At 41.5% G+C, this 25691-nt stretch overlaps 1 protein-coding gene across 4 annotated transcripts; it reads right to left on the bottom strand.

Moving 5' to 3' along the window:
• Positions 1 to 45: 45 nt before the first annotated feature.
• ppfibp1b (PPFIA binding protein 1b) lies at positions 46 to 25084 on the bottom strand. 4 transcript variants are annotated; one of them, XM_071911224.2, is made up of 28 exons: positions 24952 to 25084; positions 18674 to 18756; positions 17384 to 17589; positions 15425 to 15514; positions 15173 to 15286; positions 14012 to 14143; positions 13032 to 13124; positions 11057 to 11174; positions 10790 to 10834; positions 9463 to 9524; positions 9263 to 9347; positions 8989 to 9119; positions 8229 to 8341; positions 7274 to 7327; positions 7066 to 7126; positions 6437 to 6614; positions 5909 to 5941; positions 5078 to 5219; positions 4660 to 4791; positions 4182 to 4332; positions 3753 to 3864; positions 3427 to 3515; positions 2564 to 2686; positions 2245 to 2370; positions 1970 to 2158; positions 1676 to 1846; positions 1254 to 1319; positions 46 to 1127 (listed from the first exon to the last, which is right to left on the bottom strand). In XM_071911224.2, the coding sequence occupies exons 2-28, from the start codon at positions 18735 to 18737 to the stop codon at positions 1044 to 1046; spliced, it is 2964 nt and encodes a 987-aa protein (XP_071767325.2). In that variant the 5' UTR covers positions 18738 to 18756; positions 24952 to 25084; the 3' UTR covers positions 46 to 1043. The 4 variants fall into 4 exon arrangements, with proteins under 4 accessions (XP_071767325.2, XP_071767397.2, XP_078139209.1 ...); XM_071911296.2 differs by lacking the exon at positions 10790 to 10834; XM_078283083.1 differs by lacking the exon at positions 5909 to 5941.
• Positions 25085 to 25691: the final 607 nt, after the last annotated feature.

The following is a 25691-nucleotide window of genomic DNA, read 5'->3' on the forward strand; positions in this document are numbered from 1 at the left end:
ACAGCGTTGAGGACTGAACACTGTGAAACTGAGAAACAGCCCAACTGGTTTAAATTACTTTATTGACCTTAAAAATGGATAAACGTAAAAAACACAGTACAAACTATCTTCTCAGGTGTGGTCAAGGGCTGCAGAACAATATTATTACTCTGAGATGACCTTACATTATTTTATCTCACAAATATGAATATGCCACAACAAGTTTCCAAATATAACCATGTGTCAGCCAACAGGAGTCTATTTGTAGTAAAAATAACAATAAATGACAAGCTCTTCTGTTAATATTTTGGATTTCAATACCATGCGATGATATATTCATTAGCCTTTGTACTGTGTGATATGTATTGGTGCAAACGCATGCAGAATGTTACTGGGGTGTGAAGAATTGCAAAATGTTCAGGATAGGGTAAAAAAAAATAAAAAATAAAATAAAAAAAGACATTTTCCATTTAAAATCAGATGGGCTTACAAGTTCTGTAGAAAACATAGCAGCTGTTTTGGAGTTGTTACTTTATACTGAGTTCTAAAAATGGGAAAATCTGCACAGCACATTACTTCTGAATAAAGTACATCTCTTCGCTCCAATATTTCTAGTCAAAAGGCTGTTTTAAAAGACATATATTAACTCTTAATTGGCATTTTCTAGATGTCATATTTCTGCTGGTTGATGCATCAGTTAAACCATAAAACAGGAAGATGCCCAGTATATAAAGGATGAGTACAAAATATCTCCAGTAACCAGCTGGCAGGCAAACAGTGGTGTCGCCCTAAAGTTTCCCTCCATCGTCAGAGAGGACAGTTGAAATGGAGCGACATTTCAGGAGTAATAGTGGCTACTGGAGTGTAGGCTTTCACAACACCATCGTTTTAAAAAAAGAAAAACAAGAAAACTGTATAATACTTTTGGCTCATCTTCAAATGTAACACTACAAAGGAGATCCGGGAGCATTCGTGGGGTTTGGTGAAACAAGTCTGTGTGCGAGCGGAGAGGGTTGGCACAGAGTTTCATTCATAGCAGGACTCGGTCACATGGTGTTACGGCCTCACGCGTTCGACTCCTCGTCTGTTACGCTGGGGTTTGGAGAATTTGAGATCTCTTTGAAGAATTCGTCATCTTTCAGCATGCTCTGGTAATGCAGTACAGGGGGAAAAAAATATTAATTTTACAGTCAACAGTTTGTGAAATGATGACAGAAATGGCACCGTACGAGTTCCGGTCACTTCTTAATGCGCATTACATTAAATATTCTCACCGTCAGGTTTTGGATGCCTTCAGAGAAAGCTCCAATCTGTCTCACAGTTCCCTCCGAGTCGTCCATCTGCAGAAAGAAGTAGCTTTTCAACCCCATAAATTTAAACCTACAGTAGAATTTAGTGAGGTTATGTAAACCTTGAATTAACCAGTTAGTTCTATTGAGAGTATAAATCTCTATAAAGAGAGACCTGAGCAAAAGAGCAGCGTTAATGACAAACTTAAAAGTTGCAGACAAGGTAAAACAATGTAAAAAAACAAAAATTACATCTAAGTCACATTAAAAGTAGTACTGGTGCGGATGGTAATTGCCTACGACAAAAGAAGATATCTAGAATAATACAATGCATATTTGTTAATGCTTTAAGTTGTATGAAACAATCATTTAATGGGCCCTATGAAGATCAAGTTCTCCTTGCTTACCTGTTCTAGCCTGTCAAGGTCATCCTCGTAGATCTGGAGCTCCACTCCAAAGCCTTTCTGGAAGCTGCGTCCCTTTGGCATCTCCACATCCATGGGACACACATACTCCTCACTGTCTTCCTGCTTTTTCTTCCTCAGACTGCCGAAGCTGCCAAATGTCAGTTTCCTTGGCTGGTAGGTATGGAGAGAAAGGGCAAAGAAAAATAAACATTTTACACAGCTACCGTCAGATAAACACAGAGAAATGCACATGTCCGTACTGTAAGGCAGGTAAGCATAGACCGTCTATCCTACCTTGACCTTGGCAGTGGCAGTGAGCAGGTTGTAGTCAGGGTTTTCGAGACACTCCTGTTTGTTCTGCTGGGCCTCTGAACCAACCAGCAGGTTGAAGTGGGTGGCGAGGTGTCGGCGCAGCAGAGTCTTGTTGGGGGGGATGTTCAGCAGCAAGGCCATGGTCTCCACATTGAACCGCGGCTCCAGAACCTGAGGACAGGGGAGAGGTATAACTTAATGATACTTTTAGGGTAATCATAAGTTTCTCAGGAAGACCGCACATCTGGCCCCCTCACCATCAGGCCTCCATGCACGCCGCTGCCTCTCAGGTTGGGGGCGTATTCTGCGAGGTCCGCAGAGCGCAGCCACTCCATCACCCTGTGGTTGGTCCACTGGGAGATCTCTGCTGGCGAAATGTTGTTCTACGGTCACAGCACAAGGAAGGGGGATGAACAAATTCAACAAGTTAGTAATGAAAATGATGCTTACACAGTTGCATACTGTAAAATGAAAGAATGAGCATCCTTGAGTATGATTCTCAATTCTTTTATGGGAAAAAAAACTGGCGAGCACTCTCAACTCTTCTCTTCTCAGGTGATTGTTAAGTGAACCCACCTCGTCAGACGGTCTGCGGCGCAAGCAGTTGGGTTCGTAGTTGTTGAGTCGGAGCACTTGAATAGCTCTCTTGATACTGAGGTGATGCAGGACGCTGCCCACCTTCAGAGAAAGCAGGTCATCCTGAGGGACAAAGTAAAACATAGCCGACTTAGAATTCAAACAATAAAAGCAAACTTCAGTTGAAACTAGGGCTGGGCGATATATTGTATAATATAGATATTGTGGTATGAGACTAGATATTGGATTTTGGTTATTGTAATATTGTGAAATAACTTAAATGTTACTTCATTCTGGTCTTAAAGGCTGTTTTACAGTAAACTGATAACATTTTCTGAACTCTTATTAGCCTGTTCTGGCTGAGTAAAATGAACAATGATTGGCTTTACCTGCTCATCATATCCACATAACTTATTAATGACTGATTACTAATGATCATTACTCATTTTCAAAATGTTCTTGTGTGTAAATATCTTATGAAAGCATGAATACTCATTCCCAAAATACTGTCACATTATCGATATTGAGGTATTCGGTCTAAAATATTGTGATATTTGATTTTGTCAATATCGCCCAGCCCTAGTTGAAACTGTGACAAACAACTCATTTTAAGACTCATTTTTTGCAATAAAAAATTAAGTCTGTGTACCATAGAAGCCATTGTAAAAGAAATTAGTTTGAAGAAAGCCAGAGGCTGTGATGTAGCTTCAGTATTATCACAGATATTATGGGTGCGACTAGGCCATCTCCAGTGGTACTAATCATACTCTTCATGCAGCCTAATGCGAGATGGCACTGGAATCGTCAGCCCTACTTCTCCGCGGGGCCTGGGGAGTCAGTGCATGTCTCTCGCCAACACTCACCACTGTCATGTAGTGCAGCATTCGACCATCCACCCTCCCCTCATCAAACTGGGTCTTATACTGAGGCAGACCAATGTCATCGAGCCATCCTGAGAGAGGAGGAGAGAAAGGAAGGGGAGAGAACAGAGTGTCACATGAGGGAAGTCAACCTGACAGTCAAATCTAAATCCTTCTATGTAAAACTCATCCAGAAAAACAAATTACAAAAGAAGATTTCCTTTAACAGTCTTCTTTTTTTTGAAATGCAGTGTGTCTGTGTTTTCACCAGAAGAGCAATAGCCCACTGCTAACTTGATTCATCTCTTGGACTGGCAGCTGATACTCACTTGTCACCCAGTTGTAGTCCAGCTTGCCCTTATTGTCCTCCTCCTCTGAGCCCAGGGCCTGCAGGGCGAGCTGCAGCTTCTTTCTGTGCAGCGGGTGCTTGATGCCGAGCTCCTAAACACACACAAGGAGACAAGTGAAGATTATACACAGCATCCCCGGGGCTCTACACAGACATAGTTAGCCTGACAACAAGGATTATTTCCATCCATTTCACAGACCAACCCTCTGATTCAGCAGCACAACTGCAAAAATTCAGAGCACAAAGTCAAAGTGCTGGCTATGACAAAAATACAAAAGCCACTGTGAATACATGTAGTTATTTATGGGATGTGAAGAAAGGAATTGGTCGGTGTAAAAATTATTCAATAGTCTCTTATAGGATACTCTGCATGACTGCCATCCTTCCAATAAAGGACGCTTCCTCTCACCCTCTCCAGGTCCTGTTGGGAGGCCTGTAGCAGTGTCTGTCCGGAGGAGATCCACACCCGAGCCATGTTCAGATACAGACCTAGACCCTGCTCCTGCAGCCAGTCACACACCTGATCCTTTGACCAACGTGCAAATGGAGCATCCAGGTCACTGAGAAAAAGAAATGTGAACAGAGAAGGAGACAGAAGCAGTCAGATGAAGAAAAAGAAGAATAAGCATGTATGATCACAACCTTTCAAAAGCTGTATGGGTAGCTGTACCCTTGCAACAATATATTTAGATAACAAATACATACTTGCAGCCATTTTGAATTGTAAAACATAAACCCATTTTAGTTATGTCTTCATTTTCCCAACACAAACTGCCATGTCAACAATCCCTGCATTGTCTCTCTGAATTTCAGTGTACGTCACAGAGAGTCAAATGAGGGAAACCACATCCTGATTCTCATTAGTCAAGGTGAATGCACACACTTACTTGTTGCCGTGTTGGAGATCACGGGACCAGCCCAGCCTGGGGCCTGCTGTGGCTCGCACTCCGCCCCTCTTGAACTCACCCTCTGATAGGTTGTCATCCAGGTTAAATGTGGTGGACTGACTTCTTTTTAGCCTTAAAAGAAGAAAGACACATTCAAGTTTATAAAGTAAAATCTCCACACAAACATATCAAAATTGCCTAGTCACCAAGAACACTCCACATTTTTCATATTGCTAGCCAAGTCAAAGTCATAAATGCTCACAGCAACCATTTCTGTCCACTGTCCATTATAGCAAAGTTATTCAGCATCTTTTACATAGTGTTTTCTTACTTATTTAACCAGACAAGTGTTCCTTATTTTACAATGATCAGTCCAACGTCCTTAGAACAAATTCTACCAAATGTCAGTGGTACTCACTTCCCAAAGAGTTTCTTAATTCCTTTGGATTTTTTCTTGCCCTCTGGGGTAGTGGGGAGTGTCTGGGTGCTGTCGCTGTTCGATGACCTCTGAGACAACCCGGCCAGATCCAGATGGTCAGTGCCCTGTCGCTCCGTTTCAGCTGCACAAACAAACACCCACGGAGCATCATCAGAATCAGCAGCGTCAGTGTCTGAGACATGCACTGATCGGCAGAGACGGGGCCAGAACTGTGATCCACAAACACTCAGACAGGCACATGACAACTCCCAGACAGAGTGAGAGGTCATGGGGACGGGCATCAACGGCAATACCCTGCCTGGTAGGCATGCATCGGAGAAGGCTGTTGACTGACTAGCAATACATTCAAAAAGGTTGGTTGTGAATGAAACATTTAGTTTCATTTGATAAAAAACAAGCTTATTCTAAGTTGTTTTGTCCTCCCATTAAATATGGGAGAATCAAAAATATTTACTGCAGACAGACAAACATGAAAGAAGCTTTTTAGAGAGCGGCCTCCTTCATGAAAAAAAAAAAAAAAAGGAGTATTAAAAAAAACATGCAGGCGCACACACAAAAAATAAGCATACACAACACGCTGTTGTGTATGTTTATTCACGGCTGTATGTCGGACTGAAAACAGCGCTAATTAAAAGCCATTTGACTTGGAACAATGGCTAGTGTCATGGGTGTGGTTGAGGTACTGCAGCTACTGAAACATTGTATACTAAAATGATGTCAGCTGAATGAGTGAGTTTGGAAAAGAGGAGGATCCTTTTTTCTTCCAGAGAACTACTGCAACCCTACAGTGACCTGTGGTCTATACTGTACCTAGCATAGGCGCACTCGCACTCCGGCTGCGGTCTTCATGTGTTACAAAGCACACACGCGACACGGCCCGACACAAAAAGAACAAGACAGAGGGCAAAGATTATGAAAGGAGCAACAACAGGGACAGGGGATTAGAGAGGTGGAACAAACACAGACACACGCGTATATAGTGCACACATAAAAAAGCACATACATACACAGACGAAAGGCATACAACACTACAGACACAGGCTTCCATAATTAAATGGGGACCACAGTTTGTGTGGGCTGCAAATTACGGTCTTGGTGCACATATTCCATGGGTGTGGCTTGGGAACATAAAAAGCTGTCCATGATGGCAGAAAAGCCTCCAAGACAGTGAAAAGTAAGGAAAAAACTTACACTCTCTAGGAAACTGCATCATCACCAATAAAATGCACAACAACTGGTCAAATGTCTGCCAAATGCAGAATGTGAGACAAGTGCTGGATTGTCCTTGCAAAGTCTCCAAAGACATCCAGCCGTTAAAACATGATGGCTTCCTCTTACCAAGGTTAGGGGTGCTGGCTGTCCGCTTGCCCCCGCGGATCTTGAAGAAGCCCCTTCCGAAAGAAGAACGAGCCTTTCTTGAGCCAAAGCTCTCATCCTCTGTGGTGGCAGGCAGGGTGGCAGAGGGACACATGGGAGGCTTGTCGCTGATCTTACTGATCTCTTCACTTGGCTTATTCTGAGAGAACAGAAAACATGACTCATATATAGCAGTTACACATACTGTACTGTAAGTTCTGGTAAAGTATATATAAAATAGTAAGCTATAACTAAGATTAGGGGACAGTTTGCTTTTAGAATTAACCTTTTTTCACTTGAGGAAACAGAGTTACAGATGTACAGTATGCTGCACAGTTAAAGGCCAATCAGTCTACAAGGCTGTAACCACGTAGGACACTACCTTCAGAATAATTACATTTTTCAGACTTCTAAGACAGAGGAGCCAGATACAAATAGAAAGGACAACACTTAAAGAGCAGTTTTGATAAAGCTAAAGGACTGCTTGCATTTATTACTTTTTCTGAGAGGTACTGGTATGCATTATTGGGTTATTGGTGAAGCTCAAGAAAAGATTAGCATGTTTCCCCTACAAATAAACACATTTGTCCCCTAAAAAGGACAATATTTACCTTTTCACTATTGCTGCCATCCAGGTGGTCCTGGCTGCCGGACTTGGTGGTATCTTGGGTGCTGAAATGACAAAGACCATAACAATGCCCACTTCAACCATGGCAGTGCACTTAAGATAATCAGCCTCAGTCTCAAGTAGTCTTGAGAAGCTGCAGTCTGGTGCTACAGGATATGAACCGCTGCTTCACACATTCATACTGTACTCACTCTTGTGTGTAACTTATAGAGGGCTCCTGGGACACTTCCTCACACTCTGTATGACTGCGGGGAATGGACAAGACAGGTGTTGGCTAACAGACAAGCTGGGAGCTGCACTCTATACATACAGTAGGAGATGAGCAATCCTCTGCCATAAGCAGTCTAATTGCTAAACGAATTAAACCATTTGATTTGTAGAGCATTGTGCCTAACACAGATGCAAAGATGCCATTCTATTCAACCTGAATAGAATGCTGCAGTGTGACAGGAAAAGATGGAAGAGACAGAGAAAATGACATGTAAAAAAAACAAACAAACAAAGAAGAGCCTGGTTTGAACACACAGTAAAACGCCACAAGTACATGGTACTTGCCCGAGTCAGCTGAGCATCTAGGACACCCTATATCCATAGAATTTTATCGGGCGGATATTGGCCTTTTATTGGATATTGGCTAGTCAGTGTCGTCCAATACATTGGAGGTTCCTCCCTGACCACAGCTACATAAAAACAGTCTGTAGAACCTGCAATAATATTTTCTTTTCTTTGCCCATTTTATTTATTAATTTAATTGTATTATTAATGCAGAGTCAGAGTCAGAGTTTCCTCTACCATTAAATAGGTGGAATGGATCGCCCGGTCTTAAGGAGCTGCTAACCCCAAAAGAATGTCATAACTATTCTGGTTTCAATAGAGAGTTTTAGTGTTACATGGTCTAAATGCTGTTTCAGAGGCTTTTCCACCCTGCCACCATGACAAGACTAAAATTCTGGGGGAAACGGTGACTAGTTGTAATTTTTTGGCATGACAAAAGGTCAAATTTAAAGTTAGTATTCAATAGCTGTATTGGCCTTCAAAAACCCCTTTCAACCGAACCCTATAATGAACTCTAAATTGCAATAAATCAATGCTGGTGAGAAAGGATAAAGTCCTGTGAGAAAGGATAAAGTCCTGTACATATTTCACCTTTCTATATCTGTTGGGCCCAACTCCGATACTCTTTCTGGATCAGAAGATGACTGAGCAGAAGGGCTGGGTGAGGGAAAAGGCACTTCACTCAGTCCACTGAGGCTGTCCAGCTAAGCATGGATCAGAATGACAAACAAGACAGAAAATACATTAGTAACAACTCCAAATGTTGGAAATCATGTGTTGTCCACAGTGTACATTGTCTACATTGTCTTTAACATTAACTGAATTTTCTCCTAGGGGCTAGAGTACACAGCAGCCCAAATCTGCACACATGCAGATTTGGGCTGACATGAGATGTTATTAGATTAATTGGATGGTGAGCCCTTCAACACCTATTTCAAAAGTGTGAAATGTATGTAAGCTATGAATGTTTTTAATGAGATCTGAAGGTGCTTGAGGCATAAAAGCAAAACAGTAAAACAGAATTTGCACATTTTATCCAATAATCTTGACCGATAAGCTAGAGACAAGACAGCCAACACTAATTGGTGATGTCATCAATACAACACTTTGTGAAGCATCATACATTTTTACGTATAATGTTCTTCACACATTGGAATTGCCAAACAGGCATTATGTTTAATACCTCTGATTTGTTATATACTTATTTATATTTATTTTTCCTTGCTGTATCCTATTAATATTTGCTACTGCAACGATCCAATTTCCCCACAGGGATCATTAAGGTTTGATCTAGCTTATGACCTCCAGATGCAAGGAATTCTGACACCATGTCATACTGTGCTGCACAAACCTCATCTGGGCTTTTCCCTTTCAATTGTTCAACATCCACAACCCCATGCCTTTCAAAGTCCATAGCCATAAGAGGGATGGAGATGGAACCGTCACTCTGACTCTCGTCGTTCTCATTATCTTTGGATTTCTCTGGAATGGAAAATGAACAAGTTCAACCACAGAACAGTTGTTCTAGGAAAGATGTAATTTAAGCTTTTGCTTCCTATTGCTGACTTAATAATTCTCTTATATTACAGTATTACTCATCTGTCATGACAGAAGACGTATCTAACCTTTCTTCCCTTGCACTGACATCACCATGTCCTGAACTTTCTTATACCGCAGCAGCGACTGCTTCAGTTCGTCAATCTTACGATCCTGTAGAGGAAGAGACAACAAAAAACATAGTAAGGTTCCTTTGCAGTAGGACAGTTGCAGCACTGAGTGTGATACAAAGTGGATAAAGCAGACAAGCACAACTTGTCTAATTTACCTTCTCTTCATTGGCTGCCATCAATGATTCAACTGCCTTTTTCATTCTCTGCACTTCCACATCTAGTGAAGAAAGAAAAGCATTACAAACAAACAGTGTTGTCCACAGTGTGAACTGTGGACTGTGAAAAATGTGGGGACTCCTGATGGATAGTAAGCCTGAACACACAGGGTACAATTGGAAGATTTAATACATATTGGAGATTGATGTTTACCATATAGGCAGCAACTACAATTACTGACAGCAACTTCACTGTCATTAATTTTTTTGTTTGAAGAATCCTTCAAATTGATCAATCTTATCCTTGTGTGAGCAGGTGTTTACACTTGATGTGACATTTCACTTTGGTAGGACATTTTCACTTTTCAGAACACACGCTTTGCTAGAAGGTTGTGAGCAGTCAACCTCCAACATTAGCCGTATTGGGGATCTGTAGTCACCACCGGCATCCAAGCTTTTTTCCCTCAGGCTTATTATTCCTCAATTACAATGATTGCAAACAGGAAAATTACTTGCTTTAAAGTGTGATCTGGGACACAAAATGAAAAAACATGGATCTACTTTTTTAAATTGTTTGAAGATGTGTAAGAGATATGACTTCAATTCATTTTCAAAGTTAACCTAAGAAAGTGGTGTTGATTATGCATCCCCAGAGTGGCCAATTCAAGTTGATTATTTGCAGACTCCTGTTGAAATATGTGCACTGAAAGAAAAATGTAAGTGTTCTACCCAAGTGAAAAATCACCCATGGGAGAGGGCACAGATAAGATGACAGCTCTCACAACAAATATACTGTCACACAACACTGAATATGAGGACGACATTGCGGGTTAGCATGACACACACTGGTTGTTGGTGTGAGGACAGAACGTTTAGAGGAGGGTGAGGAAAGGGTGAGGAGAGATGTTCGGGAGTACAAGAGGTGATTATTGTTGGAGGACGTGAGGCGGGTGCACAGCCTGAACGGTTGACAGGGATGAGCAAGATGGTCTATGACAAACAATACCATTCATTCCTCATTTCTGTTGAAAACACAAAGCAAACATTCCTAGTTACTGTTCCAGGTTGGACACTTTAAAAAAAAACAACACCCTGATAAGGGCTTTTGGTGGACCTTGCATTTGTTAAATTCAGACTCCTTAAAGTTGCCTGACAGTGACACAGTTTGACAGAGATGTGGCGCTCTGGCCTCCACAGACAGTCAGGTATTAGCACTCCAACAGGTTATGATGGACAAGCAAGGTTCAGATGGCTCATGCCCATACATGCAAACAGGGGTTGAAATGATCAAGTGCAATAATAAACACAAGCATAAAACCCCCCTTACGTTTCTCTTTCAGCCTCTTTCTAAGAGTTTCATCTGGATGAGAGACTAAACAGGACAAAGAGTTATGAAACGAAAACTGGTTGCAGTTTCTGAAGATTGTCAACAGTCTGACTTGTATTAGAACTAACTGCTTTGGTAATTACACAGATATTAGCACTCAATCTTGTAATTTAATGTTGAGTAAAACAATTATTCGTCAAAGTTTAAACAACATGCATGTGCTAAGGCACATCAGGCAAAGTGGATGTGACCCGCTGGCTGTCCCACCTCTCTCTATGGGGTCCATGCTGCTTGACGCAACGGCTTTGAAGCCCGCCTCATCCTGCAGTCTCCTCATCTCTCCATCTCTGCCCTCCAGCTGCCTCCTCAGCGTGGCCAGCTCCTCCTGTCCCAACACAGGACAACAGTCAGGAACTTCACTTCACACACAGCCGCTACCTCCCCCGTCCCAACTCACCACTACAAACAAACCACAACACAAAGATTCACGGATGCTGACGCGGCAGACGGGCAGGCAGGCCACACCTGCACCGAAGGGGATGTGTGTGTGAGGTGGGTGGTGTGCGCTGATGTCAGGAAGGGTTGGTGCATCAGCAAGTTACGGGAGCCATTATACAATACGCAGTACATGTTTAAGGGACCAGAATGGGATCAGGCGTGGAGATGGCCAAATTATATTGTAAAACAAATTAAAGAAAACTGTTTGGGAAAAAAAAGTAATCCATGGGAAAAGTGAAAAGAGGAGGGAGAAAGAAAGATACAGCAAAACAGACTGAACTCTTGCCAAAAGAGGACAAAAAAAGCCCAAAATTAAAGCATACCTGTGGTTTGAAAAATGTGAATGTATGCTTAAACTGGTGCCTTGCGGATGTAGCCTAAAGGAAGTGGTATTTCTAAGTACACTTGATTTTTACTTTTTACTGTACCCCACAGTATAGTAAAATAAGTTATTTTATTGTTGTAAAAAAGTGACATAATTTAGCCTGTATGGGTAAAAAGAAAACTGGGGAAAAATTGCTGCACACCAGTTTTAACCATTTCTTCTTAAAAATAAAAAACATAACAGGAGCCAAGGGGAGAGGCCAAAAACCAAAATCATACGGCAAGCACAGCAGTAACCCTGAGAGAAGCCAACCTTCATAGCCTGGAGTTTGTGCTCCTTCCTCTGTTTCTCATACTGCATCTGGCCCATTTTGATTTTCAGGCTAGAAAGCTTGGCCATAAGCGACTAGCAGTAGAGAGGTAAACCAAGGAAGAGAGAGAAAATAAGAGATGTAACAAGTGAAAGATAAAACGAGAGGACAAGAAAGTGGAGACACCCAAGACTGAAGTTATTTATAAAGCACATTTAAAAACAGCCATCGCTGATCAAACAGACTCAAAAGCTAATGAACAGAAATGGATTTTGAGAGTTTTGAATGAGTCGATTGAGGGGACGGACCTGATGGGGTAGGCTGTTCCACAGTCTAGGGGGAGCAACTGCAAAGGTGCGATTCCCCTTAAAGCTTCAACCTAGACTGTGAAACATCCAACAGCCCCATGTCCGATCACCTAGGGGTCAAATGGGGACATAGAAGATTGAAGACGTAAGTCGGGGGCAACTCATTCAGAGGCTTAAAAACAACCAACAGGAACTTAAAATCAATTTTGAATCGTACTGGGAGCCAGTGAAGAGAAGCCGACAAAGGGTTGATTCTGTGTCTCTTCCTGGGGCCTGTTAGCAGCCTGGCAGCAGGCGGGACATGGTAGACTGACTAATACTGCAGGTGTATGTACAAGGAGTTACAGTAATCCAGGCAGGAGGAGATGAAGCCATTAATCAATTTCTCCAGATCTTGGAACGAGAGAAAAGATTTGATTTTGGAGATGGTTCTGAGCTGAAAAAGCTGCCGTTCACTACTGAATTGATTGGTTTATCAATCTTAACGGCTGAATCAAAGATCACAGCAAGATTTTTGGCATAGGGTTAAGTGGCTAATTGGCCCAAGTTGTTTGTAATAATTTCAATGGAATCAGAGGGCCCAAATATAAAATGACTTCAGATTTGCTCTCGTTTAGCTGGAGAAAGTTTTGGGCCATCCAATATTTAAATGTCATCAAGACTGAGATGATAGTCTTGAACCATTTTGTAATTAAAAACACTAGAAAGGGTGCAAACCTTCTCCTTTTAAAACCATGGTGATTTTCACATACTACACTTGTGGGTGCACAAACTCTTGTGGGCTTCTCTGTGACAACTCACCTTTGTGGACTTAAGTTTCTTTTCGTACTGTAGTCTTTCACTCTCCATATCTGTCAGTCTGTACCGCAGTTCATTAATTTCAAGAATCAGGTCCTGAAAGAAGACAGACTGCATATCACAGAGTGCCAGCGGAATAGTAGAGCAACACCTTAAGTCATTTAATTACAGTAAGCTACTGAAATATACAGATAAATGAGAAACTATTTTGGACCTATATTTTGACTTTATATTGAGATTACATTCCATCAGTTCAGTAAGTCATATCATTCAAGAGTTTGATTACCTATATATAATTGATATAGTATAAACAATCCAGACGGTAAAAACACATTAAAAAGAGCTATGACTTAGGAGTGCTCTGATACTCTGAAGGACTGCTTTCCTTGGAGAGTAGAATTCCCAAAGCAGCTGCAGAGATAAAATGAGAGGAAGCCGCCTGTGGAAAGGAGGGGATTTATGGGCTACGAAGCGGAACATGGACAGCAGCCTGTTGTTCCAGTGGACTGGAAGAGACGGCCGCGCTACTACAACAATAACATGACGTGTTTGAAAGCTTTCCAAGTATTCTGTGCGGTTCATCTGGGCCCAGAAATCTCCCCGACTCCAGTAAACAAGCGATTGACATCTCTTTCTGCTTTTTGTTTGACCAGAGGGCAGTGAGTTAAAGCGAGAACTCCCAGTTTGTATAATCAAAAACAAACCTATTGCATTTTGCGCGCCACAGTTGTTCATTCATATCCATAACAAACAGTGCAGTCATATGTCCACTGGCTAATTCAGTGGATGCTGACATTTTTTGAGGCTTTTCTTACCCAACACACAGCTGCTTTGAAACACATGATGACACAAGAAATCCCTCTCCCACACAGGTGTCAGGCCACATGAATGAGTGATTGTTTGGTTTGTGTGTGCATGTGTGTGTGTGTGTATTTAAGACAGGCAGAGAGTATTAGCCCACACATTAGTATTAGCCCACATACCTCGCTGTCCCTAAACCTGTCATCAAAGTCCAGTCTGTCCTTTTCCATGGTATTCAGCTTCAGCTTCAGGTTGGACACCTCAGACATCAGGTCCAGCTTCTGGGTCTCGAGTGCTGTTCTGCATAGAAGCTCCTGTAATGATAAATAAGACAGTTACCAAAATGTTTGTGTGTGTTAAAATAAAACTGTACCGATTCAAATATACAGGACCAGGTGAAAGTGGGGGTGGGGGCGTCCATTGCCTTTTGACTGCAGAAACCAGATTCGACAGTCTCAAATAGTTTTTTTCCCATGCCACAATCTCTCCCCCCTCCCTTTGAGAATGTGGCTGAAGCCTATGCTGCATTCAAGTGATGTGGGAATAATCGCTTAAATAACTTGACAGCTCAAAGCGACGAGTTTGAATGTATGAACACTTCCAAGTGGCCTCATTTTATTCTATCAATGCAATCTGTCACAAATCTGTCATAATCTGTCTAATTTACAGAAACAATGCCACTTCCACAGTGGTTCTATTTGCATGCTTTATACTATAAGGATTTGTTAGCTCTATTCTTTGTTTATTGACACTGCAATTGCAGCAGTAGGAGTGCATGAGGAGGAGGGACTCTGACATGTCTATGCACTCCACTGCACTGACACATAGGCATGGACAAGGTGGTAAATGTGTAAAGGTTAATTAACATGTTGGTTTTGATTGGCTGTCACCCGGGCTACAGCTGAGGATAACACAGCGGTAATGTGGCTCCGTCACGGTATTCACAGCTGTGGTAAATTTATGAATTAGGTAAAATTACCGGGTTGCAGATTTTGCTGCTATTTGGTTACCACAGAGTTTTATGAATGAGCCCTTAACATTGAAATCTAACTGGATAATATTGGTTACCATATGATTTTTTTGTTTATTACCACAAGTCTAAACCAAGTCAAAATAAGGACACCATAACAAGTAAACACTGCATTGCTCTTCATGGCACTAAATCAAATGGTATTGAATCAGATCAAATGAAAAATGAATGCAAAGAGGTGGCATATACTGTAATATCTGAAGTAGTACATAAAATAAACCATGCACAGATTTCAGTGCTGGGTAGCTCTTGATCTTGGGTACAAACAACAGTTTGCCCTGGGCTCCATTACATACAGATCACACACACATACCTGCTGCAGCATCTCCTCAGTGGCATTGAGTTTCTCCCTGTGCTCATCCAAGCACATGTCCAGGTCCCTGATCTTCTCTCCCTGAGCCTCCACCTGGTCTGTCAGGACACTCACCTGTATGGGACCAAAAAGTCACTGCTTTAATAAAAAAAAAGATTATTCATTTTATTTATATCTAATGTACATGTACATGACAGATTTGAGTTTATTATAAGACATTAGGATCACTGGATGGTTACAGAATTAGGCTACCTGAAGCACGAGAGACTCCTTATCACCCTCTAGTCGGGAAAGCCTTTCCTGGTAGTGGTCACCCCCTCCCAGAGAGATGTGCCCATTGGACTGCAGGGACAGAGGAAAATATGAATTAGACAGAGAAGCATCAAAAGAACGGTTTTTAGACCCTTTCAATGAAGTTACAAAACACTGGGAAGAGATGTGGCATGAATGAGTATCATCACCAAAGGAGGCATGTTTAACTCAACAATGACTTCTGCTGATCTCCAGAAACCCCGGGCAGGATGTTGAATGGTTCGATGCCTAATAATGATCTCACATGAAAGGCTTCACATGACAGTGAGACTGACTAAACTGCTTTATCCTCCACCAGCAAAACCTTACATGGCTGAGAAGGAGGCCCGCTTTCAGAGTGCTGTGCACAGAGTGAGTTACGGCATTACACAAAAACTCTGGCATTTGTCTGGCATACAGCCCATCGCTCTCCCAGACACCATGCTGGTTCCCAAGACATCAGTGTGTTTGTCGTAGCGCACTGGCTGTGGCATTGATAACACCCGCATTTTAGCTCTCATTCCCAGGAAACTCAGCAGAAGAGGACAGTCATGTTTTTGCTTAGCAAACAAAACAGTCGTCTACTTGGATGCAGGAATGATTGGCAAAGCTCTTCTACATTCATAAAGTTTCAATCCAGCAAAGAATGAGCTAAAATGAGAAAGAAACCAGATGTGCTAAAGCTGGTTTGCACTCATAGCACATTCTCTCCAGTCGTTACTGAGAAACCTACTTCACAAGACCCTCCTGTCTGCTTATAAAACTTAAATGCAATCCAACATTGGGACAGTTTCTTTCACTAACACATCAAGGGGTAAATGAATAAGAGAACCTCAGAGCCTGCAGACCGAAACAAACAGGACAAATTGGCGAAAGATCTAACCCCAAGTCTTTAAAAAGAGCTAGACCTCATCAGCACATGCTGCTACACATGCAATTTGACTGGACGTTTCTGACAGGTGTGATTGTTGTTATGACTAGGGGGATAAAATGTAATTTGTGTTACCAAAACAAGGAAAACCCCGTGTGGATCTCACTTCACATTTAGATATTAAGTCCCCTAAATCACCAAGCAGCAACGTAACTATTTATCACAATGTGCTGTATTTTAAAAGAGTCTAACTAGGTAAATGATTTAATCAGTGATCTGCAGGGGAGAGTAGTGGACTTCGACAAACAAGAGCATCTGCTGAAAGGTGAGCTAGTCTCAACAAAGTGAAGAATGAACATACAATTTATAGAGAAACAGAAGGAGCAAGGTGTGCATGAGCCTGTAAGCTTAGGCCAGGATATGCATTGTCTCAAGGACTGGTACATTGTGACAATTGTTATTCAAAGTGTCAGACATAACCTGTCTCAGTGTTGTCTTGGTCCAAACTGAGATTAGTACTTATAGTCCCTTCTCAAGAAAAGGAATGCTGCCTTTTCTATACATAAACTGTTCCCATGCATTCGCCACTTTATAAGCTCTATGTGCTTGCCTGTCTGGATGATCCTGTTCAGATGCATTATAGTTACAGGAGTATTACAGTTACAGTTGTTCCTCAACAACATGAGCCATATTTACACCTTACATATCGAGACAAACCCACAGTAATGTGACATTACTGGTAAGACTGATCTGCCCAGAGGCTGTAATATTATGATGAAGACAGATAAGGTAGAAATCCATGTGACTTTCATTTCATGGTGTATAATTCCACTGATTCCACACTAAACGATCAAAAATAACATTAACCCAATAAATACACACAAATAAACACATTCTCTGATACCAATATGCATCCCCTATCCGCAATTGACGCTGAACTCTCCATACTACCGCCAGCTGCACTACCAGATCTGTTCAACGTCATCTGCACTGTGTTATCTTATTTGTTCATGTCCCATTATCTCACGCTACACATGTATGTGTCTCACCAGGTGTCCCTGCAGCCACTCCACCAGGCTGTCAGCGGTGGAGTCGGGGATCTGGCAGCGTAGCCCCTCCCTTTCCTCCGTGTCCATCACCTCCAGGACACTCCTCAGGTCTTCCAGGAGGTGCAGCGCCCGCAGGCTGCCCATGAACGGAGAGGTGGGCGACTGGCAGTCAAACAGCCCATTGGAGTAGTCCAGAGCCTTGGAGCCTGAGGGAGAGAAGAGAGACGGGGGGGGGGGCGGAAGAGTTAGAATCAGGACAAATGCATATAAGACACATCACACACTTCAATTAGTCATCATTTCGACATCATTTCAGGTTTTACTTCCTAAAACTACTGCCTTTAATACTACTATTAGTCACACAGGGGAAAACACAGGGACACTTTGAAGCTCAGCCATGTGATGTAATTATGTTTTCACAGTGATTTATGTCCATAAACAGACACAATTCAGTGTACCATACAATGTAAGCTAGAACCACTATTACCTATTGTTAATAATATTGTAGCTACTAAATGGCAAAGTAGCCATCACTATCAAGGATGGACAACCACAACTGACTAAAATGGATACTATCCCATCTCTTCCCCCATTGTTTGGAAACGACCATGAACATAAAGACGGTGGCTGTTGGTTTGATATTCGACCCTCCTGAGACACACCCAGGGTTCCTGAACTTCCTTTCAAGTTTTTTGAGTGTATGTTGACGTGTAAATACTCTGCACTGCGGGACAGGTAGTGATGTCAAACAAGGGGGTCCAACAGCTTTAAGACTGTGGTCCATTTATACACAAGACAAGTGAGTAATTCTACAAATGTAATAACGTCACACAGCACTTTCCATGATATTCAGCTGGTGAACATGGCCACAAGCCACAGAGCCTGAATGAGGACAGAGTAAATGCTAAAGCCTCTGCGACAAACATGGACCTCTGGACATCACGTGACATCTGATGACTAACTAAAATGTCAGGTCTATTAAAAACTGTTACAAGAAACTAGAGTTACTCCAATGTTGTCAATGTTGACTCATAAAACAGAAGAGTGAGATTGCAGCATCCTTGTTGCTTTATGCTTCAACACAATCTTCTCAACTCATACGATAGCTGAGCTTTATTACTAATCTTATGAACTACAAAGTGAAAAGACAACTCAGGACCAAGTATGATATGATTTGGCCTAAATATATGAGCATCATCATCATTATAAGAAATCAATGCATCAGTCCTTATATGCTGTAAGTCAGGTTAAGATACAATGTTGACGCTCGAGGCTATAAGAGAACTTTACCTGCTATAATGCCATCCATCTGCTCAAGGGCAGCTGCCAACATGTCGCTGGCATCTGACATCATCTTGAGTCACTGACAAAACCTGGGAAGAGACAATACACAATGTTAAAAAGAATTTTTTTAAAAATTGCAACTGAATTCTATTTTAGTCATTTTTAAAGCAGAAAAATATTTTTAAAAACAGATTGTCGTGAAAGGCAGCAAAACAAATACGTTAAGAGAATCGCTACTGTATAGAAATATAGAAACATTATGCAATAGTTGTTCCAAAATAGGAATTCAAGATAAAAGCAATTGTCATGACCTGAATATAGGAATATGTGTATGTTGTGTATCTATGTTAGGAATGTGTGCAACCACAATGCAGTGATGTGCTAGGATTAAATGGGATGAAACACTGTGCATTTCTAGAAAGGTCATCATCATGGCAAGTCTGTGCCTCTTATTGCATTGACTAAACTGCAAAGTATGAGAAAACAAGGAAACTAACATAAAACAAACAGGAATTTACAATTAAAACATCCAAGATTGTTGTGACTTGCAACCTGGCAGCGTAGTACACTGATAATCAAAGTTTAGACTACTGAATAATGAATCACTGTGGTTGGTCTTCATTTCTAAGAAATGGATATCAGCAAAGTAAGGAGTGAACCAACACTTTACACTTCCTTCTGGTGACACAGAATAGCATGACAAATTTAAATTCAGCAACAAAAATAGAGTGAAATCTTGAGAAATTACCCAGTACAGTAGTGTGCAGCTTTCTACACATAAATGAACAGCAATGTTGGTGTTAAGCCTGATATTACAATAGGGTTCCCACCCAGGAATTAGGCCGTTACTGCAATACATCCACAACAACCTTTTGTGCCTAAAAATGGACAATGCCTGGTCAAATCGGTTTGCTTTTTTATGATGAGTTTGACTGTAAAGTAAACAGATACCTGCAGGCAATGCACAAGAAAAGCACCATAGCTAAGTGCTTTCATCATAACCAGGCAGCTGTGGCATCTTTTGCAATAGTCTGTGAATGCAGCTGAAAAACAATGTGATCAGAACAAAAACAATAAAATGAGCTAAAACGATATATGAGCTGCTGCGTTGTTCTTAGACATTCTCACATTAAAATGTATGATCTTGAAAGATTTACTAAATATAGGCTAAACTGTTGGCTAAGACCCAACTCTGTGCTGCTGCATTCTCTTGTGTATCTTGTCCAACTTTGATCAATGAACAGTAGGTTACATTTTAGAATATCAATTAGGGCCATTTACCTAAAATATTGGCACAATGAGCGAGCTGCCAATAGGACACTGGACACTCTGTTTAGAGTTGAGTGAAGATCCATTTTAGCGGCCCAACTTTGGACATCTGCCCAAACAGCACAGCGGTCCCTTTCTCTTAGAATCTTTAATCAAAAGGCTGTGTTGTATATTCATGCATGCACAAACATGCACGCACATGCATATGTCCGCACAGACATACACAGACACACACACACACCTTCCTTTAATCAGCTGGCTCACATCCTGGGAGTGCCCAACACTGGGACGCAGCACCATTTTCAAACTTTATGGAAACCACCCACAGACCCAACACTGTTATTTCAGCATTCCTGTGGTCAAATTTTCCATTATTTGGAAAATAGGCATGCATTAAAACATGAAGATTTTCACAACTCACAGTAGGGTGATACAGGATGAGAAGACCAGCATGCCATCAGTCAATTCCATAGTAAACTGCAGAGTGGTTTCCAAACATAAAACCAGGTGAAAACGATCCTCTCAGGCTATCTGCTTCTTCAACAAGCAGTATACTTTTAAAAAGACACGGTAGTAAAATAGAATAACTGCTACTTTCAAAAGGGCAGGAACTTACAGTACTCTGCTAGCTTTTAAAAAAAAATGTCTCGATGTTTAAGTTGGGGCAAGATTCACACAAATTGCTCAAATGAGTTAAAGACATGAAATTTGAATTACAGAGTTCCCAGTAACCTTCCAATTTATGTGAAAGGGAATGCCTATTGAAAAACTAAAAGTAGTGCAGCAGTATCAAAGGGCATCATATCAGACAGACATCCAACATTAAACAGAAGTGCACAGAAACTAAGTACTCTATATTTGCAAATGCACTGATGCAAGCTCATGTTCATAACTATTCTGTTAAAATAACCATGATTGGAACAGACTTGTCTTGGAGCCTGCGATGGTTACTTCTCCAACAGACTGACATTATTAAACTCACGCACAATCTAAAGCACAATCGGGAAAGACCTTAATTACTTCAACATCCCAGCTAAATTTATCTCAGTGCTGTGGAGGATCCATTGGAAAATAGGCTGAGAAGGAAAACGAATAATACAAGGCTACCAACTATGCTTCAACACCAGAAGCAACAGCAGACATCAATCCATTATAAAAAAAAACAGCATTCAACGATAACACAGTATCTGGATCATGATGACTCAAGCCCCACACATCCCTTTCAAAAACCTGATTCAGCACATCCCTCAGACCAGCAAGTCAAACATGGCTAAGGTTAACACTTGGCATTCAGCAAACACTTCAAACACGCAAGGCCCAGACCAGATGTGCTGCTCAGAAACCTGCTGTCCACTTGTCAATCGATGCAAAGCAAGTGTAAAAATCATGTCTGAACACTTCTAACTGTCCATAGGTCATTCTAGATCAAATGGTCACTGTGGCACTGCTGCGTACCCAGGGTCCAGAGAGATCTCAGTACAAAGCACTCCTAATTACAGAGAAGTGCACTCCTGGAATGCCTCCATGGTATGTGCCATGTGTAAACATGGAGGGTAGTCCAGCTGAGAAAGGGTGGCTTTGCCTGCACTGTAGTAAACTTCAGTCATCATAAACAATTCTGTTGAGCCTTCACTAAACAAAGACTGTGGACCAATGTGTGTTTGTTAGCTTAAAAGAACAACAAGGAGGATAGCATCTGTACCTGCATTGGCCTTTGTCTGATAGCAAGCTGCACAGATCTAATGTACACAACATTAGATCTGTGCAGCTTGCTATCAGAGGAGACATCTCAAAGATCCCAACAACCAAGCATCACACTCACAAAGTCTCACTGTCTCCCCTTCTATAAGCACCATTTATAACAACCATAAGACATACAGAGAGGGCTATTGTTCATGCTGGCAGGGTATTTCAATTGAGAAGCATGAGAAGAGACAGAGAGAAAAAAAGATTGCATGGACACACTACAGCACACATGGGATTTGCAACAACACCTGCCTGCATACTCTTTTCAGATCCACAGAGCCCCAAAACAAAACAATACAAAAAAAAATCTCATTCAGAAAGCAATCTTGCCCTTTAGAGAAAACAGCCATATAATTCAGAGAGACATGCAGAGAGTAATGAATACAGGGGGGAGAGTAGACCTCGCTAATGGCTTTTCAAATCCATCAGCTCTGGCCCCTTCGGGCAGGATGAACATCAGAACCCATCCTCACTGTAGAGAGCTGAAGTAGACCTGGTATAAAAACTCTTGTCCTCCCTCGCTCCCTGAATGACCGGTAGAAACTCTGCTCTGGCACACTAAGGGGAAAAAAAACAAACAAAAACAGAAGCCTCGGGGCCACTTGTCTCTGAAGAAAAGAAGTGTTTATGTCAGCCATGCAATTGGGCAGCCTCCAAGAGCTAGGAGCCCATGTTGAGACGAGTTTCACTGGCAGTAAAAAGGCCCTGGCAGCGAGGAATTTAAACTCCGGGCATAAATCATACAGTAGTTTGCTCTACTGTCTTCTTGTTGTTTCTGTACAACATCAAAATAACTATAAATCCGCGAGAATTTCTACGAACATCAGGGGATAGATCCAAGTCTCGCCACATAATGACACTTTCCACATTTTGAGTCATCCGTGCCTTGACTCAAACTTTACCTTCACGCCCTACTTCCAAGAGTTTCCAAGAGAGAAAAGCTTAATTCTGGCTTTCATACCTCATTCTGTTTTACCTCACACAAGGAATGTTCTCTTCTGTACTGAAAACCTTGGAAAAGGCTGAATGGAATAACAAAAAAAATATGACAACGCTATGCAAGTAACCTGTTATTTTGTGTGGAACAACAGAGAAATTGCTTGTCTTTATACCCTGAATGCAGCTCACACCTGGTGTCATTTTGGTGTGTAATATTAACTGTATGGACTCTGATGAGAGTTGGCTGCTTTATGGTAAGTGCCATACACAAAATGCTTAAAATAGGCATATTATAAGCGCTATTCTCAAGATTTCTGCTGTATTTTCATCCAGTGATAAGGTTAATGCTACGTTCTCCAGGTTTAAGGATGCATGGCATGTGCAGCGGTGCAGTTTGCCCGGCTACGTCACCCCTGATCCGCTGGGAGCAGACAGTCGAGGCATTCACCAGCCGCCTGCGGGGCGCTGCTCTGAAATAACCTGCAGCTATTTCCAACCTGGCGGAGCGGGCAGGATACATAATCACTAATTTTATACCACCCAACGACCAGGCCGAAATGAAAAGGAGATGTGGGTGCAAGGCAGAAGGAGCCTCTTCTCTGTCTATATATAGACTGGCTTAACGTAAAAATAAAAAATCCACAAGGTATCTGTGTAATGGGTGATGCAATGTAAACACACTGAACAAAGCAACTGAAACAAAAGATGGAAATGAAGTTTTTGACATACAGAGAGTCAATGTGATAAAATCTTGCAAGAATTCCTCCTGGCAGCACAGATGCAAAAGATCACAGCAGCAATCCATTAATGTTGGAAAGCAGCACACATTCTTTTCATATTACTCACGACTGCACTGCCATCTAACTTGGCTAAGAACTTATTAATCTTTGACATTTTAGGCAAAAAGCAATGTAACACTGAATATTACATACATGTTATAGAGGGTTAAGTTAAATGATACAAAACTCCTTAAGGTTTACATATGCCATGGTTGAGTTGCTGTGTACAAGATTACACAGGCATCACTCTATATCAGTATAACATTAATAAAACCAGCTGAATGTTGCAAAAACAGTGCAAAAACTAGCCTAACGTATGAACTATTTCTTGTATAAATTCAACTCTCATTGCTCTTGCTTGAATTTTCTAGCTAGAGCAAAGATAGGGACAAGCTCTGACATGATGAGCCCAAGGGGTTTCCCTAAACTTTGAATCATAATTAACATTTTGGGGAAAACCCCTGCCCAAATCACAAAAGAGGCAATATTACAATCAATAAGGAGGAAAAAATGACCTCAATTTCCCTACAGGGGGTTTGACACAACACAATCTCATCAAGTCTCTAATACTGCAGTGGTACTGGTAATAGAAACCCAAAACTAAAAGACTTAAGAGCCAATAGAGAGCAATGCAACTGTGTCATTACCTTAACAGCATCTGGTATTTGGTTTGGTTTCATCTATATACACAGTTACTCTCATCTATATAGGTTATTTATTCTATTGTTTTGGAAGGCAATTGTAAAGAGATACTAAACTGTCTTAGAGAGAGACAGGCACTACACCAGCTGATGATCAAACTTCATAGCTGTTAAACTTCAAGACATGAATTCTGGATAACTTCACTTTGGTTACGGTCTGGATTATTTTATCTGGGATACCAACATATTCACTATCAAAGTTAAGCATGCCAGGCAATACCACTTGAAGGAACCATCAAACCAAATGAAGTGTAGTCTATGCAAAAAGACGTGGCCTCAGGCGTAAAATGGTGATTAAGCTAGGATGTCTGGCAGAGACTAGGGATGTGGCAAAGTAAAATGCTGTAAACTAGACTGACTTTTCACGTTAAGGACCCTCATATGGATAGACTTTAGACCCCCATTTGATAAGATTTTGCCCTAAGGAACCCCACTCGAGGGGACTGGTGTCAAATATGATTCACAACAACTGTCTACACTTTGGTTGGAGAGGTAACGGTGAATAGGGAACAGATCAGTCACCCTTTACATATCCTTACTGTGCTAACGTCTAGTAAGTAAAATGACAGTGAAAATTAACTTCCTCATTTTGCTGGGCTCCCCCGTAACCCCCATTAAGATACCCTGGAGGTCCCCAGACCCCACCTTGGGAACCATTTCTCTAGACAGCTTATGACATAGTGGAAACAAATAAAAAGTAACTGGTTGGTTGCTGTTGGCTTACAGATGCACACCGTCGTAAATGACCGCATTATAACAACTCAGTGTGCCAACGGCCGTTTGCTTCGACTACTCAAAGTTGGTCGAGAAAAAATAAAACAATCACTGCACAAAAAACTGAAGCACTTACCGAAACTTTACTCGAATAGACTTAGAAATTTCCAGTTAAAACGTTGATTTTTTTCTTTACAAAAACTCCAAAGTGCCTTGCTTCTGAACTTGTTTTACGACGCCAGCCCACGACACGACCCCCGTCCACATCCCTACGCCATGATGTCGAAATGACAGGGAAGCTGGAAAAGTTGAGACGTCACGGCTGGAACATCCCGCCCTGCTGCCGACTGGATTGGCTTGGGAACTGGAACTTTTTCTGTCGGGGATTCATGATGCATTCCCGGTCATGTGGGGAAAATGGGAGATACGAGCTTCCTACTAGATAAACCGTTCATGTTAGCAACAGGTTTCTGTATTACTTGGGAGCTCGGGGTTAGGCGATGGAGCCAGATCATCAACAAGGAAATATCTGTTGTCAAGTGCAGGGAATGATATAGCTATTCATTTCAAATCAAACGAACTAATTGAACAATTTTCATCACTTAACTAATTTCGTGATAGTAAATCATTCTTAAAATGCAATGGAAGGACACAACGGCTTCTTCGTGGTTGACGCTGCAATGTGTGTTTTGTTGTAAACTCCAATATACCGCCCATAAACTGAACCGGGAGCAAACATGGCCAACAGAAAACTTCTATCATGGCGGTTGACGGTTTCAAGCCAGTTGAAACCATGAAACACATAAACATTTCCAAGTCCTTGCGTTACCTTGATTATTCCCATATGACTTGAATGCAGCATATTCCTCAGTGTCT

Source organism: Centroberyx gerrardi, chromosome 4 (genome assembly GCF_048128805.1).
Source record: "Centroberyx gerrardi isolate f3 chromosome 4, fCenGer3.hap1.cur.20231027, whole genome shotgun sequence".
Taxonomy (NCBI): Eukaryota; Metazoa; Chordata; class Actinopteri; order Beryciformes; family Berycidae; genus Centroberyx; species Centroberyx gerrardi.

Coding starts and splice junctions, on each gene's coding strand:
- ppfibp1b (XM_071911224.2), bottom strand. CDS start 18,737: ATGATGTCAGATGCCAGCGACATGTTGGCAGCTGCCCTTGAGCAGATG. Junction 9,348..9,462: donor TGGCAGCCAATGAAGAGAAG/GTAAATTAGACA, acceptor CTTCCTCTACAG/GATCGTAAGATTGACGAACT. Junction 5,220..5,908: donor TGCGAGTGCGCCTATGCTAG/GTACAGTATAGA, acceptor TTGTTTGTGCAG/CTGAAACGGAGCGACAGGGC.